The sequence below is a fragment of the Trichechus manatus genome, unplaced genomic scaffold, assembly GCF_000243295.1.
Source record: "Trichechus manatus latirostris isolate Lorelei unplaced genomic scaffold, TriManLat1.0 scaffold00040, whole genome shotgun sequence".
NCBI lineage: Eukaryota > Metazoa > Chordata > Mammalia > Sirenia > Trichechidae > Trichechus > Trichechus manatus.
In genome coordinates this window covers 12,950,281-12,965,603 of record NW_004443976.1, presented here as the reverse complement: position 1 = coordinate 12,965,603, position 15,323 = coordinate 12,950,281, and the positions used below count along the sequence as shown (strand labels likewise).

The 15,323-nt window shown below is 54.1% G+C and overlaps 1 protein-coding gene across 4 annotated transcripts; it reads right to left on the bottom strand.

Moving 5' to 3' along the window:
* Window positions 1-1,872: 1,872 nt before the first annotated feature.
* ARRB2 (arrestin beta 2) lies at window positions 1,873-10,713 on the bottom strand. Of its 4 annotated transcripts, none has more exons than XM_004376072.1 (15): window positions 10,470-10,713; window positions 7,501-7,531; window positions 6,723-6,783; window positions 6,567-6,611; window positions 6,160-6,356; window positions 5,804-5,863; window positions 5,314-5,381; window positions 5,032-5,167; window positions 4,717-4,801; window positions 4,389-4,461; window positions 3,981-4,118; window positions 3,045-3,128; window positions 2,873-2,955; window positions 2,714-2,768; window positions 1,873-2,420 (listed from the first exon to the last, which is right to left on the bottom strand). In XM_004376072.1, exons 1-15 carry the CDS (start codon window positions 10,490-10,492, stop codon window positions 2,327-2,329), a joined length of 1,233 nt encoding a protein of 410 aa, XP_004376129.1. In that variant the 5' UTR covers window positions 10,493-10,713; the 3' UTR covers window positions 1,873-2,326. The 4 variants fall into 4 exon arrangements, with proteins under 4 accessions (XP_004376129.1, XP_023586883.1, XP_023586882.1 ...); XM_023731115.1 differs by having other exon boundaries at window positions 6,723-6,877; window positions 10,470-10,484; XM_023731114.1 differs by lacking the exon at window positions 10,470-10,713 and adding an exon at window positions 10,079-10,395.
* Between the last annotated feature and the right edge of the window lie 4,610 nt (window positions 10,714-15,323).

Genomic DNA, 15,323 nt, shown 5'->3' with positions numbered 1-15,323 from the left:
GCAGAGAGGGTCAGGAGCTGGTTGAATGGACATGGGAAATCTGGGGTGGAAAGGAGGAGTGTGCTGTCACAGTATAGGGAGAGCAATTAGGGTCTTATAACAATGTATGTATAAATTTTTGTATGAGAGACTAACTTGAATTGTAAACTTTCACTTAAACTACAACAATAAAAATAAAAATAAATAAAAATCCAGATTCACATTCATGGATTCTTCCTGGGACCTACTGAATCAGAATCTCAGAAGATAGAGCTTGGGACTCTGTATCTTTATCATGGCTCCCAGAGGATTCTGATTCACTTGGAAAAGTTTGAGATCCATGGACCAGGAGCTTAGAGGTCAAGCAGCAGGTTCACGGGAGTCAGAAGGATGCTGGAGCTAAAGGTTTTAGAGGGGAAAGTTCCTCCGTGGGATCAAGTCCGGGGTGTGCATGGGGAGTAGGGGGCTCAGGAGGGTGGAGGGATAAGCAAGGTCATTGGCATTTTAGCAGTGCTTAAAGCCTATGGGTGAGTAATGATTTAGTTAGGTGTCATGAGCTGTAACATGGACTGAAGGCCTGCATGAGCTGACCCCGTCTGCCTCACCAGCCTCATCTGGAACTACTTTGCCCCGGGTTATCTCTGCCTCAGGAGCCCTGATAGCGCAGTGATTAAGTGCTCAATTGCTAACCTGCAGGTTGGCGGTTTGAACCCACCAGCTGCTCCACAGGAGAAAAACGTGGCAGTCTGCTTCTATAAGGATTTACAGCCCTGGAAACCCTGTGGGGCAGTTCTATGGGGTCGTTCTGTCCTATAGGGTTGCCGAGTCAGAATCGACTTGACGGCAAGGGGTAGTAGTAGTAGTAGTATCTTTGCCCTGGCCTTTCTGTTCTTCAGTCCCCGAAATATGCTGTGTTCCTTCCTGCCTTCACACACAGCATTGCCATCGCCCCGAATGCCTATCCCCAGTGTGGTATCCTACTCCTCCTCATCTCTCAGTTCTCTGCTTAAAGGTCACTTTCTCCAGGAAGTCTTCCCTAAACCCCAGCCTAGGTCAGAGCTCCCTGTCATGTTTTCTCATAGTCCTGTACTTCTCCTTTGGAGCACAGATACACACTTTAATGTTTGTCTTGGTCACTGCTATGTCCCTAGACTATGCCTGGCACATACTTGGGACTCAGTAAATGTTCATGGAATGAATGAATGAGTCTTAAGAGAAAAAAAGAGAGCAAGGTTGGGCTACAGGAATCGGGGTGGGCGGTAGAGGTAAGAAATGTCAGTGGAGTCACTCACTTCCCCCAGCCCAGCCTGGGGCTTGGCCAAACCTCGGAGTCTCTGAAGAACACCAGTCAGAGACACAGCACTAGGATGTCATTCCTAGGACTTGGGCCCACAACAGCACGACTCTCTTCAGCTGCGCAAAGCCTTGGCTTCTGTGTTAGATGGAAGCCCCAGATTCTATGGAGATGTCATGTGGCTTCTCTGTCTGATAAGGCCTACAGACGTGGCCCCGCTGAGCCCAGGAATGGACCGCTTGAGCAAACACAAGGAGCAGCAGAAACAAGTTGAAGCCAGGTCGTACCTTGGTCATAGGTATCTAGCCTGCACCGCCCAACTCCCAAGAGCATCTAGTCTGCAGGGCAGCTGGCTATTTTTTCCCCTACAAATGAATGTTTACTTTGTGGCTTTACCAAACCAAATCAAGTTTCAGTATTTACCTTGGAACACAGGTTCAGCACAGTCATTCAATAAACATTTGTTGGCAGCCTATGTGCTAGGCGCAACGAGGGTGCAGAGAAGAGACTGGGTCCTCACCCTGTTGGTGTTCACAGGCTAACAGAACCACGGACGAGCACGCTACACACTTCTTAAACTGCACAGAAAACACACACACTCATGCCTATTAAAAGGTTTATTTTCTTCTTTATGCTCAGAAACAAAGAAATGGCCCAGCCCCCCAACGGGTCTCATCTTGAATGGAATGGGAGGCAAGAGAGTGACAGGAGGTAGGGATAGAAGGTGGAACGTGGGAGTTCTTTCTTGCCCCTTTCCCAACTATCACTCTTTTCAGTGTCTCCGCTTCCAAAACATTTAGGTACAAACACAGCTTCCCACCCATTGGGAGGTTGGGGAGGTGCAGCTATAGCCAAGGAGTTAATGCCCGCTTTCAACAGGAGATGGGTCCAGTGCGTATTTGAGGGGATGGGAGAAGGCAGGAAGGGGTTGGTTCAGGAAGTTGCTGGAAGGAGAGGAAGGGAAGATAGGCTGGGATCCCCCACAACAAGAGTGGGGATCTTGGGCCTGCCCCTACCTCTCCCAGCACCATCCACTCCCTTCCAGCCCCCCTCCTAGCAGAACTGGTCGTCATAGTCCTCGTCCTTCATCCCCTTCAGCCGAAGCCGGGCAAAGTCCTCAAACACAATGTCATCATCCGTGGCATAGCTTGGTGGTAGAAAAGAGGGGGTGAGGCAAGGCCTTCAGACCCTTTTCTCTGCCTCCTGCTTCCCTCCCAGAGATGGGTGTTAGCACAGCAATGGGATTGGAAATATTTGCAAGAAGGGACAGAGGAGGGGCGGTGTTAGGCAGCCTCACAAGGCCAAGGCATCTGGATTTGATGCTTCAACCATCCCTTCCCCGCAAAAACAAATAATAGGAGGCCTGAGGGTAGATTCGAATCTAGGAATCTGTCAAAGAGGGTAAAAGGGAGGAAGGTGGGGGAGGGATGAGTTTCTTACTTGGTATCAAATTCAATGAGGTTGGTATCCACAGGGACATCTGTTTCAGGAGCGGCTGGGGGGAGGAGAGGAGGTGGGTAGGTGGGTGCTGGAAGTTCCAGCATTTCTCTACTGGCCCTCTCGTGCCCTCCCTTCGGCGGCTTGGGGTAGTATGCCTACCTGACTGGGGTCTGGGGAGGGTGATGATGTGGTCATGGGGCTTGGGGTGCATAAGAACAAAAGGCAGCTCCACGGAGACATCCCTGGGGAGGGGGAGAGCTGGCATGAAGAGGACACTGGCGCAGCACCAGAGAGAACCGGTGCAGTCCCACCCGTCCCCCACCACACTCACCCGCCTCGAGACACCACCAGCTTCACCTTGACCCTGTAGGACACCAGGATTCCCAGCACCTCCTTGTTGGCACCCTCCTTCACTCTGCAATCGGGGTGGGGAGTTGGGTAGGACCCACTGCCCTGTACCCCGTCCCACCCTCGGAGCTTCCGCTGGGTGCTGAGCAGAACCGCAACCTCCCACCAGCCCGGGGCTGTACTGCACAGGCTGTGCTGTTCTCATGGTGAAGTAGCCACCTCATTCCCCCAGTCAGAGCACTCCTGTGGCTTCCCCGCCCTCACTCTCACAGTAAAACCCGAAGTCCCTGTGGCCTAAGTGCTTGCCGCTGTCTTGTTCTCCATCAGCCCTCTCCCCTCACCTCTTCCCCTTGTGCATTCTCGTCACACTGGCCCCCAGGCCTGCTGTGTGGTCGTGCAGTGTGTACCCTGGACAGAGGCCCAGCCCTTACTCTGTAAGGGGTCACCCCCGCCGCAGGCACAGTGGCACCATGTAGGCTGGCAGTGGCTCTGCTGGCCCCCTCGTGGCTCCTCTCACACAGCTGGCCCAGCCCCGCCTCTGGGTCTCTGTGCTTGGCATTCTCTCTTCCCGGAGCCCTTTCCCTGCCTATCCACACTGCTTAGTCCTTTGGGTTCTTACTCCAAATTCACCTCTGTATTATGCCTTCCAACACACTCTGTCCCTCTTTATGTACACTTTGTATTTCCCTTCTTGGCTTTGCTTTTTCTCCTTGACACTTATCGCTGAACAAACTATACAGTTTCCTCATGATCGGATTTGTCTGTCTTCCCCCAACTAGAATGTGAGAGCTTTGTCTCTTCTGCTTCTGTCCACTGATACATCCTTGGCCCCTAGGACAGAGCCTGGCACAGTGGGCACCTTTGCTGGACAAATGTCTGTTTCCTGGGCTGCAGGGGACCCCCCCATGGCCCCTCTCACATGGTGCTGGAAGCCAGGTTGGTGTCCTCGTGTTTGAGCTTCCCATCCAGGGCGAGGCCGCGCTTCTCCCGGTTGTCGCTGAGCAGCGGGGTTATGGTGTACACCTTACAGAACGTGGAACTGGGGGATACCTGGTCACTGGGGGTGGGGATGAGAGACTCTTGGAGGGCCATGCTGAGCAAGGGGAAGCCCACCACCACCAAGCAGCATCTCCCACGTTACTAGCCCCTTCTTTTGGGTACACATCACAAAGGAGTAGGTTTTGCTTCAGTCTGCTTGAGAAAATGAACAGCTCAGAGCTACCCAATTTTGAAAGGAATGCCCCTTTAATTGGGAGCAGTACAGGAGAATTCTCCCCTGGTCCTACTCTTCCCCAAGACTGAGATCCAGGTCTGTACTGGTACTTACTCTTGTTCAATTTGAGCCACAGGACACTTGTACTGGGCGGTGCTGAAGAGGCAGATGTCGGCGTACTGTCTCACTGTGGGGTGGGGCATCACAGCAGCTCTGGATGGAGCACAACTCCAGCCCACCTGGCGTCACCCCAGGCCCCAGCCCAACACCACCCTCCACATCTATGTACAGCCCTCTCCATAGCAGTAAACTCTGGGGCCCCAGAGATCATTCTGGAACAATGTAAATTCTTTAAGGGCTGGTGGGCCAACATGTCCTTGAACTGAGCCACTTCTGCGATAACTCCCTTCCCCAAGACCCTTTCCCAACCCCCACTTCCTACCAGAGACTTTGATCTTCTTGACGGTCTTGGTGGAGTTGTTGGTGACGTGGACATTGACGTTGAGGGGCTCCCCGTGGTAGTACAGCTTTAGGGGGAGAGAGTCAGTTAATCTGGTTTGTTTTCATGGGTCTAGTTACTAGTGTGACCCCAATGCAGACACATGGTCTGCCTCCTCTCTCCGAATCCAAGGCCACGGCGACCCCACACCCAGTTAGGGCAACCTCCTTCAAAGAGGCCATCCTGGCACGTGGCTTCACCCCTTCCCCCAGGGTCTGGTCTGCGCTGTGGCCTCTGAGTCACCCTCTTGCACCCCACCTCCTTGTCCAGGGACGCCTCGAGGTGCAGGGACCGGTCAGACATGAGGAAGTGGCGTGTGGTTTCAGCTGAAGGCTGGGGGCCGGGTTTCTCAGGGGCAAACTGCACCTTTCGGATCACCAGCCGCACAGAGTTCCTGGGGTGGGGGGTGGTAGGGGTGAGGCGGGGAGCAGTCGGTTGGTTCTCAAGACACCCAGATCCCTGCTCCCACCTCCCACAGGGCCTAGGGCTCATGGAAGCAGGGAGGGATGGTTAAACCACAGAGGAGGTTGTGTCCCTCACCTTTTGTGGCTTTTCTCTTCTAGTGATTTGGCACAGAAGGCTCGAATCTCAAAATCTACCCCGCAGGCCTTGCAGGGGGGGTGGGGAGAAAAGGCCATGTCTTACACAAGGCCCTTGGCACCACCACTGCCCTTTCTTCCTCCCCTCTTCCCTCATCTTGGGCAGGGACTCTTGCCCCCTCATAGTCTGAGGAGCAGGGGAACTGAATCTTGTTCTTCCTCTGTCTCCCTGAGGGTTGGCATGGCAGAGGGTCAGTGCTGGCAGTGTAGGTGAGCCGCCATGCCCAGGTACATGCAGGTCAGGAGAGCGGGAGGCAGCGTTCTACTTCAGCAGTGGCCATACCACATGCCCTACTTGCACTGGGGCGTTTCCCTGCCCTTGGCCATACTCCGGGCCTCTCCTGACAGTCCGCCCTCCCTCTCAGTGCGCTCCCAGGCTGCTGCTGCTGGGCCCTGTCTTCCCTGCTAGCTTGGAGCCATTTCTCCCTTACCTTCCCTGTGTCCTCTGGGCCTGGCTGCAGGGTGACAGAGCAAGGCAGATTCTGGGGTATCTGTGGCAGACGGGAGGGAAGGCTTCAGTCCTTCCGGAAAGCCCCCTAGTCTTCCTCCCAGTCTCCACCTGGAGATGAGGAAGGCAGAAGGAGGGGGCCCCGGAGGAGGGAGCAAGGCGACTGAGGGCTTCCTGAATGCAGGAGGACCTTAAAGGCAGGGGGATCGGGTGGTCCCTGTCTCCTCTCTGTCACGCCAAGGCCACAGCCTCACTGTTCCTCCAGATCTGTCTGTGACAGGCACCTCGCCCCTAAACACATCCAGACCCTTGCCCTGCAGAGGGTGGGGGCATCCTCACTGTGAAAAAAAAGGGGTGGGCATGCTGGCCCAGCTTCCTCAGCAGCCGGTCCTGCAGGCGGGTCGGGGGCCGGGGTGGGTTGGGCATTGGGGGGAAGGCCTGGTAGGTGGCGATGAAGAGGTCTTTGCGGAAGGACAAGCCCAGCACATCCAGGTCTTCACGGCCATAGCGGAAAGCGCAGGTGAGGGTCACAAACACTGGCAAGGGAGGGCAAAGTGGGGAGGTCACAAACCCCCCTTGCCTGTCCCCTCATTACCTTGCAGCTGCTCCACCCTTGGGAGACCAACACTTGCCTCAGTCCTATTCTTCACTTCCGCCTCAGCCCGCCACCTCTCTAGGGCACCCCCTCAGTGGCAGCCCATTTCACCTCCCGCCTTCCCTCGGGACCCTGCATCTAGGGCCAGTACCTTTGCGGTCCTTCAAGTAGTCAGGGTCCACAAGCACCACACCATCTAGAAAGGGACACATGAGCTCACTTCCCGCCAGAGCCACTCCCCCATTCCTGGGCCCCAGAGGGGCTTCCCTTCTTAGGGGATGAGTTTTCACTTTCTGGGAAAACTTACCTACAGGGTCCACTTTATCCAGGTGGTCTACAAAGTCCCGCTTGCCCAAGTACACAGTGAGCTGAGGGTGCAGAAGGTCACAGGGAAGGTTGGGTAGGAGGGCGACAAAACAGCAGAGCCCTCAAAAGTGGCTGTCCTGCCCCAGGTCTTCCAGGCTGGGGTGTCAGGAAGGAGTTTCTCCTGTTTTCCTCCGGTTGGTGGGGTTCCCAAGACTGCCCAACCTTTAGCTGCTCCCTAATCTCCTTTCACACCTCTGCCCACCAGTCAGGTGTGTGGGGGTCCTCAGGGAAACCTCAGCCCTGGGCAGCCAGTTAGACAGCAGCTGTTGGCCTCAAGGGCCTGGGATAAAGAGATCATAGCCTGGGGGGTTGTTAACTTTTCCCAGCCTGGGGGAGCCCTGGTGGCGCAGTGGTTAAGAGCTCGGCTGCTAACCAAAAGGTCAGCAGTTGGAATCCACCAGCCACTCCTTGGAAACCCTATGGGGCAGTTCTACTCTGTCCTATAGGGTCACTATGAGTTGGAATCCACTCCACACTCCATGGCAACAGGTTTGGTTATTTTTGGTTTAGGCACCTGGGTTGGCTCCTCTTTGGTCTTGCTTAGGGACCCAGGCCTCTCCTGACCCAGCCCTGCAGCTAGCCCAGGCTGAGCAGGGAAGGAAGTCGGCTGTTAGCTGTCACAGGAAGTGGGGAGCTAGGGGTTGGGGAACATCTAGGGGCAGGCTGGGCTTTGTCAGGGTCCAGGGAGGGTCGGGAGGATAAACATGTGGGAGACTCACCTTGCAGTTAGGGCTTGACTTCTTGAAGACCCTAACAAAACAAAGGAAAACATCACTGCCTCCCTCAGACTCAGCAGGGACCTCCACACCAGGACTTTGTCCCTCCCCAGCCCAGGAAGCAGAGCTCACCTAGAATTCCTGCCCAGGGGCTTTGCCCAGCCCTACCCACTCCTGTTATTCCCAGAAGGAAAGGCAATCATAACTCCTTAATACTTATAGCATGGCAGCCACTTGAAGCAGGTTACCATGGCAAATCTCCCTTCTCTTAGCCTTGGTCCATCCTCAGTAGCCCCCTCTCCCTACATGGTAATGGTCACTGGTTGCCACAGGAACCACCCAGGTTTTCGCAGAGGACCTGAATGGGCAGGTTGCAGCAGCGTTTGAGTAAGACCTAACCCTCTTTCCATTTTGTCTGGTCTCCGCTTGCTCATGAGGGAAGGGGCAGATGTCCCAGCACCAACGACAGCCCCAACTTGGAAGAGCAATGGCTCTGGCCTTTGCCCTTAAAATGCCTTCTACCACAGGAACCACCCAAGTCTGACCCTATTCCATTAACCTCCAACTGTCCCCATCTCTGATCTCAGCAGCTTAAAAGCTCGTTCATCTTTCAAGAACAAGCTCAGATGTCACCTCTTTTGGGAAGCAACCCAGACCAGACCTCGGGTCACTCTATTTTTTGGATTCCTGTCACACCTCGTTTATGCTTTACTTGTAGCGTGATAGCACACAAAGGGCAGTTAGCTGGGCCTCATCTGTCTCTCATGAGATAGACTGTGAGCACTAGGGCCCCACCTTATTCACTGAGGCATCCCCAGCACAATGCCAGCCATACGATGAAGTTGACGATGCTGGGTAACATTTATTAACATAGATGTGTTCATCTCATTTAATACTCTCAACAACCCAGTGATGAAGATCCTAATATCCCTATTTTACAGGTAAGGAAACTGAGGCACAGAACAGTCAGCTGTTTTACCTAAATCACAAAGTATAAATGGTGGAACTCAGATACAAACCGAGGCAGTCTGGCTCCAAGTCCATGCTCTTGATCAATCAACTCCTACACTACCCTGCTTCTGTAACTAGCATTAATCATTTGTTGGACTGAATGAGATTTGCTTCCCAGGTGCTGAAACAATGTAAGCCTGGACTCCAGCCCTTGCTGGGAGGGTAGGGAAGTCTGGCTCTGGCACTTGTGGGCCTGTTTTTTGCCTGACTGCCTTACTCCTCCCAATCCACTGAGCCTCAGCAGCAATCCCTGGGAAGGGCCCCGAGATAGCAGAAACTGAAATTCTGCCAACTGGTCCATCCCTCCTCCAACCCCACTGCCCCAGTTTCTGCTATAACAACTTCACTTGGCCCTTCTTCCCCAAAAGGCTGAGTTGCCCAAACTGTAAGCGTATGGAGGCCACAGGTACCTCCAACCAATCCAGGAGAATAAAGCATCGATGTGGTGGCAGCTATGATGGGCACCCCTATCTCTTGTCCCAATTTTGGGGCTGACTGCTATGGCATCATCCAGGCTGTCCCTCCCCTTTGACCTTAGTTGCTTCTGGTTTCTCTTTTTGTTCAAGCGTTTCCTCCCATTAGGAGCCCTGGCAGAGGGCTGTGACAACCACAACCAGTAGGGCAACTGGAGTGTGGCTCTGGAGCAGTTGCCTGGGAGTAGCTGCGGGGCACCTGCCCTTTGGATCCTAACCCAGCCACCTCCTGCCAGGCTATGGAGGAGCGGTGTGTGTATACTGAGGCTGGCCAAGGAGGTGGGGTGTGGGGTGACCAGGGAGGTGCCCAGTGAGTTGGGGGGGCAGTAGAAGCAGATGCTCCTCACACTTCCTGCCATTCTCTCCACTTCCTGCGGCCCAGAATTTGCTGGGGGTTGGGGTAATTGTGTCAAGTCAGCAGTCCCCCTGTAGTCCATCCGTCCCTGAACCACATAACGGAAACCAGGGGCCTGTCTCAAGTCAGCAGCTTCCCTTTTCTATGGTCTGTGGATGCCCTTATCCAGGACATCGGTCCTCCCTTCCTCTGATCATCTCTCTCCAATATTGGTGGACTTGACGCTCAGAAACCTGGGTTCTCATACTCCATGAGTGGGGAGTTGTGGGGCTGATAAAACATTTTGCAGAAGAAGTTGACAGGTTAGGTAGGACTAGGCCTGCATTCCTGCTCTCCTCTGGGTTGAGACATACACAGCTCCAACCTTTCCTCTTTTGCTCCTGTTCCCCAGGGACTCAGGCATTCGCCCCCTGCCCTCTTGGGGATGTTGGGTCACAACAGGAAGTGGATTTTGCTTGAGATTAAAAAAGAGAACTCGGGATGTCAGTAGAAGGAAGGCGCTTCGATTGCACAGAAAACATCCGGGGAGTGGATGGTGTGCCCAGGGCAGACACTGCCCACCCCCAGGCGGGGGCTGAGGTGTAGGGCCCAGAATCTGGGAGGGTCGCCACGCACTCTGCTCCCCCAAGATGAAGCTGTTGCTCCTAGCAACCCAGGGAAGGCAGAAGTTTGAAAGCGGAATCACCCGTCCCTCGGGACAGGTGGGGGCAGCACAACTGCCTGTGGGGTATTGGACGCGAACCTTTCTATTGGCTCGGCACGAGTCTGCGGGGCACCCCTCCCAACGTCCAGCCTTCCCAAATACGATCCCTCAGGGCTGGCCACCTGCTCCTCCTTCCTCCGCTCCTGCATCGCAGCCTGCACGGGAGAACCCAGGCGTTCGGCTCCCATATCCCTGCGAGAACCCAGACACCAGTTCCCTGGTCCCCTTCAGTCCTCGCTTCCTGCAGGGGCCCGGGCATGCGCCCCCATTATCCTCGAGGACCTAGGCGTGCGGCCCCGGATGGCTGCCCCCTAGGGACCCAGGCGTCCGGCCCCACGGATTCTCTCTCCAGTGCCCTTGTCTGAGGACCATCTCCGCGCCCGCCCCGAGCCACCGCCCATGCCCCGCCGCGTGGCCCCACCTCCCTTACCTGGTCCCGGGTTTCTCCCCCATGGTGCGCGCGCCCGCCGCCCGCAGCCCGCCCGGTTCGCGGCTCGCTCGCAACCTCCTCGCCCGCTGCCAGGTCCCTGCTCCTCCCCGCGCCACTGCGCACGCGCGCCCTCCGCTCTTTCTCCTCTTCCCTCCTCCCCTTTGGCCCCTCCTCGTGGAACTGAAGCCAGATGCGTCAGCCTGGATCGCGCGCTCAGCGGCGCTGCCCGCCCTCTCCCCACAGACATGCGCGATGATTGGGTCCGCCCGCGCCGCGTCCTCCACTCCCCAGGGAACTCTCCCCGGCCGGCGCCGTTCCTAACCCCGCCTCGCGCTCTTCCCGCCCATCTCCCCGCCCCTCCACATTCCCTTAGAAACTGATTGGGATCCCCTAAACGAAGGTTCCCGCCTTCCAGAAAATTAGAGCCCTCTGATTGGCTTCCGGCATCCGGACCCTGCGGGGGTCCCCTCCCCTTTGTTTGCTTTTTTAGCGGCCGTGGAGGTGAGGTGGGTGGTGGAGGCGGTAGAACGAGCCGAAGCACGACGTGGGAAGGAGGATGGGGGGCGCACACGTGGGTGGGTGAGCGGTTACAGTTGCCTGTTACTTGCTTTACTGCGCGCCGCTCACCCGCTCTCCCCCGAGCGTGCAGCCTTTTTTGACCCGCCCTCCGGCTTCTTTATTGTGGTGTCTCAGCTCCCCCTGGTGTCTGTCTTTGCTCTTTGCGGGCTTCCTTTTCCTAATTTCTCGGATTACCCATCTACACCTACCCCTTCACCCACCCATCCATCCATCATCCTACTTTGTGCCAGTCCCTGTTGCTAGGCGGTGGGAACCCAGGCATGAATTAACATGGCCCCTGCCTTCCTAGTGTAGTGGAAGAGACACATCAACAGGTATTATGATCCCGGGAATGCTATAATGGAGGTATGACTCAAAAGACAAAGTAACAGTATCTGGCCTGGAGGAGGGTGAAGGGCGTGCAGGCTGTCCAGAGGAGGGGACGTTTGAAGACAATCTTGAGGATGGGCAGAAATTAGGAAAGGATATTCCAAAGAGAGAGAAGAAGGCAAGGACCAAAGGCATATCCTATTCTGAAGTGTTTGTGGGGTTAGGCGGCAGGAGAGATGAGGCTGGAGAGGAAGACTGGAACAGGTTGTGAAGAATTTTGTATAGCAGGTGAAGGAATGAGGTATGCTCAGGACACATGGAACCAGTAGCACTTTTTTAAAACAGGGATGTGAGATTTATTCTTTTAGGAAGATAATTCTGGGCAAAGTGGAGGGTGGAGGGAGTGGGGCAAGATTAGGAGCAGGGAGAGGAGTTATCTGTAGATAAGCTAGTCAAGGGGAGATGATGAACACTTGAGCTACAGAGCTAGTGTGGGAGTAAAAAGAGGGGCAGACTGAAGAGTCATTTCTGGGGTAAAATTGCCTGAACTTGGGGGAGGATGATGGATTTACGGACATTTCTGGATTTACGGAACTAAGGTATTTCTCCTATCTTTTTTCACATACTGTTGTTGTTAGGTGCCGTCAAGTTGATTCTGACATACGGCAATCCCATGTGACAGAGTAGAACTGCCCCGTAGGGTTTTCTTGGCTATAATCTTTACAGAAGCCAATCGCCAGGTCTTTCTCTCATAGAGCCGCTGGGTGGGCTCCAACCGCCAATATTTCCGTTAGCAGCTGAGTGCTTAACCATTTGTTGACAGCAGGGCTCCTTTCCTGTGCTACCTCCTCCCCAATGACCTAACTTTACACCTCTCCCTCCTCTCTTCCATTTAACAAAAAGTAACACGAACAACAGCGTAGTTTCTGAGATCATCTTTCAGGTTCAAAACAGGCTGTGCGCACCAAGTGCCCTCCCCTCAGTTCCATCACCCCTCAGTTCTAAGCTTGCTCTTCACCTGCTTCAAGCTTTAGATCATGCATTTCTTTCAGACTCATGATTCACTTTTTAAAAAATTTTATTGTGTTTTAGGTGAAATTTTACAGTGCAAATTAGTTTTTCATTAAAAAATTTATACACAAATTGTTTTGTGATGTTGGTTGCAGTCCCTGCAATGTGTCAGCACTCTCCCCCTTTCCCTTTCCACGCTGGGTTCTCCGTGTCCATGTGCCCAGTTTTCCTGTCCCTTCCTGCCTTCTCGCCTTTGCTTTTGGGCAGTTATTGCCCATTTGGTCTCATATACTTGATTGAGGTAAGAAGCACGTTCCTCAAGTGTGTTATTGTTTGTTTTATAGGCCTGTTTAATCTTTGGCTGAAAGGTCAACTTCAGGAGTGGCTTCAGTTCTGAGTTAGCAGGGTGTCTGGGGTCCACGGTCTCTGGAATCATGAATCACTTTTATCCAAATTTGACCCTGGTCAAAGGGTCATGACTGGAAGGTAATGCTACATATCTGAAGTGCTGTTGGGACAGAAAGGTGATGTGGTCTGCATGACATGAAAACTACTGTATTAAATGATTAAACTAATACAAAGACCTACCACTCGTCTGTCAGTTTGTTGTATTGTGGTGACTTGAGTGTTCTGTAATGCTGGAAGCTATGCCACTGGTATTTCAAATACCAGCAGGATCACCCACGGTGGATAGGTTTCAGTGAAGCATCTACACTAAGACAGACTAGGAAGAAAGGCGTGGTACTCTACTTCTGAAAATGAGCCAAGAAAACCCTATGGATCACAATAGACTATTGTCCAATATAGTGCTGCAAGATGAGCCCCCTAGGAAGGCGCTCAAAATACAGCGGCCATATGAGTCCCTGAGTGGCATAAACAGTTAAGTGCTTGGCTACTAACTGAAATGTTGGCAGTTTGAATCCACCTAGAAGTGCCTCAGAAGAAAGGCCTGGCAATCTGCTTCCAAAATACAGTGGCCACAACAATGGACTCAGACATACCGACAATTGTGAAGATGGCACAGGACTAGGTAGCGTTTCCCTCTGTTGTATATGGTGTTGCCATGAGTTGGAGCTGACTGGATGGCAACTAACAACAACAATAAAGACAACTTTCAAAAGGTATTAAAGAAGGCCAGGGGGTGCAGCAAAAAGGGCAGCTTAGCCACACACACCATAACGTCCCCCTGCACCAAAGACCTAAAAAACCAAGTGAAACAGGAGCAGATAACAGTCCAGGAACCCTGAACATCAAAAAAGAAAGTCTAAGAACTGAACCGCACACTGATTAGAAGGAATAAGCAAAGCAATGAAAGAGGAGTAATAGCCAGCTGCCCCGGCCAGCTGTGGCTAACTTAGGACAAGGCCAGCGGCGACCCTGGGTGAAGAAAACAGCAAGGCAACTTCACAACTTTCCCAAAAGGGACAGAGAACCTCTACAGACACACAGAAAGAAGCAGAGACAGGGAGAGTGACAGATCCAGAACTGGAGATACTCAGGAGTGACAGCTCTTGACTTCGGGGGTGAGTGGCGCACATGGGGCAGTGGACCCGCGGAGTGACCGTGGGAGCTCTCCCACCCAACTGGTCCCTGGGCGGCCCCACTCCTCACACTTGAGAGAGGACAGGTCCTGCTCACTGGCTGCAGCGGACGCGAGGTGCCCTGGCATCCGTGTATCCTAGCTGGAGGAACACACTCCCCCTCAACCCATCCACCTGATCAGAGGTGGTAGAGGGTCCCAAACCCTGACTGCCTTGCCTGACTGGAGGACCACAACACAAGCCTACTCTCTTCCCCCCTACCCCACCCAAGCCCATCCACTACACCCCCTTGCCTACCTGACAAGTGAGACTAGGTGCGCCCCTGTGTGTGTGCCTCCCTGCCACCTACTCCCCCAGCAAGGGCCCAGTGGAGGGCAGCGGCAGCAGGACTGTGAGAGAGCTCACCCACCTCTCCCTCCCTCTTCCCCCCATCTGGCACGAGGCAGCACTTCTGTGTATGCATCTGCCAGGTGTGACTCCATCCCTTAATCTGCCTAGCAGTGTGCGCACCCCCCCCCCCGTTAGCCCCTTCCTCCGTCCCCCTGACTGACTTGGGGTGGCACCACTGTGTTCACCTTTGCCAGGTGCAACTCTCTCCCTTAACCCACCCAGCGAGGGGCAGGGGAGCCATGACTGTGCACACATCCCCCTGGAGCCCCTTCCTCCCTTGCCTTGCCTGATGCAAGGCAGCACCTCTGTGTGCCATCCACCAGACTCGACTCCATCCTTTAACCCACCCGTCGAGGAGCAGAGGAGATGCGACTGCATGCAAGTCCCCCCTGAGGCCCTTTCCTCCCTCCCCGTGCCTAGCGTAGGGTGGAAGATGAGTGAGTGCGGTGTACCTACCCTCTGCACCTTCCTCCCTCTTCCCGCCACCGACAGACAGATGCAGTGAGAGAGACTGAGCCTGTCATTCCTTCCACCCTCCCCCTGCCCAGGAGGAGATGGAGGTAGAGTGTGTGAACATCTGTCTGCTGCCCTCCGTCTATTACCCACACCTCCCCCCAACTAGTGAGAGGTGATGAGCACACCCCCACTCGCCCACCACACCCACTACATTGGCTGCTCCACCTGCATGGAGAGCACCATTCCCTGTTCCTGAGCCACCGAACCAAAGAAGACAGAGGCCAAAGCCCAACCAACCCACCCTCAGCTGCCCCGCAAGATCAGTAAACAGAGAGCCAAGCTCCCACACCTACCTGTCACTCCATTCACCCAAAGACAGGTAGGGAGTGCTCCAGCATGGCCAGTCCAGCGACAAGAGCACCACTCCAGCCACATCTGCCAGGAATCACTGAAACAAAAAAATAGGTCCCAGCAAACAATTATACAAATAAAAAATAAATACAATAACCCCTTGTCTTAGGCTGGGTTCTCTAGAGAAACAAAACCAGTAAAGTGTATAAATACATAT

What these genes read in the sequence shown, in the direction of transcription:
- ARRB2 (XM_023731114.1), bottom strand. Translation starts at nt 10,227, where the DNA reads ATGGGAGCCGAACGCCTGGGTTCTCCCGTGCAGGCTGCGATGCAGGAG. An exon ending in AGGCGTCCCTGGACAAGGAG is followed by an intron (nt 4,802 to 5,031) that starts GTGGGGTGCAAG and finishes CTCCCCCTAAAG; the next exon opens with CTGTACTACCACGGGGAGCC. An exon ending in CTCATTGAATTTGATACCAA is followed by an intron (nt 2,421 to 2,713) that starts GTAAGAAACTCA and finishes TCTACCACCAAG; the next exon opens with CTATGCCACGGATGATGACA.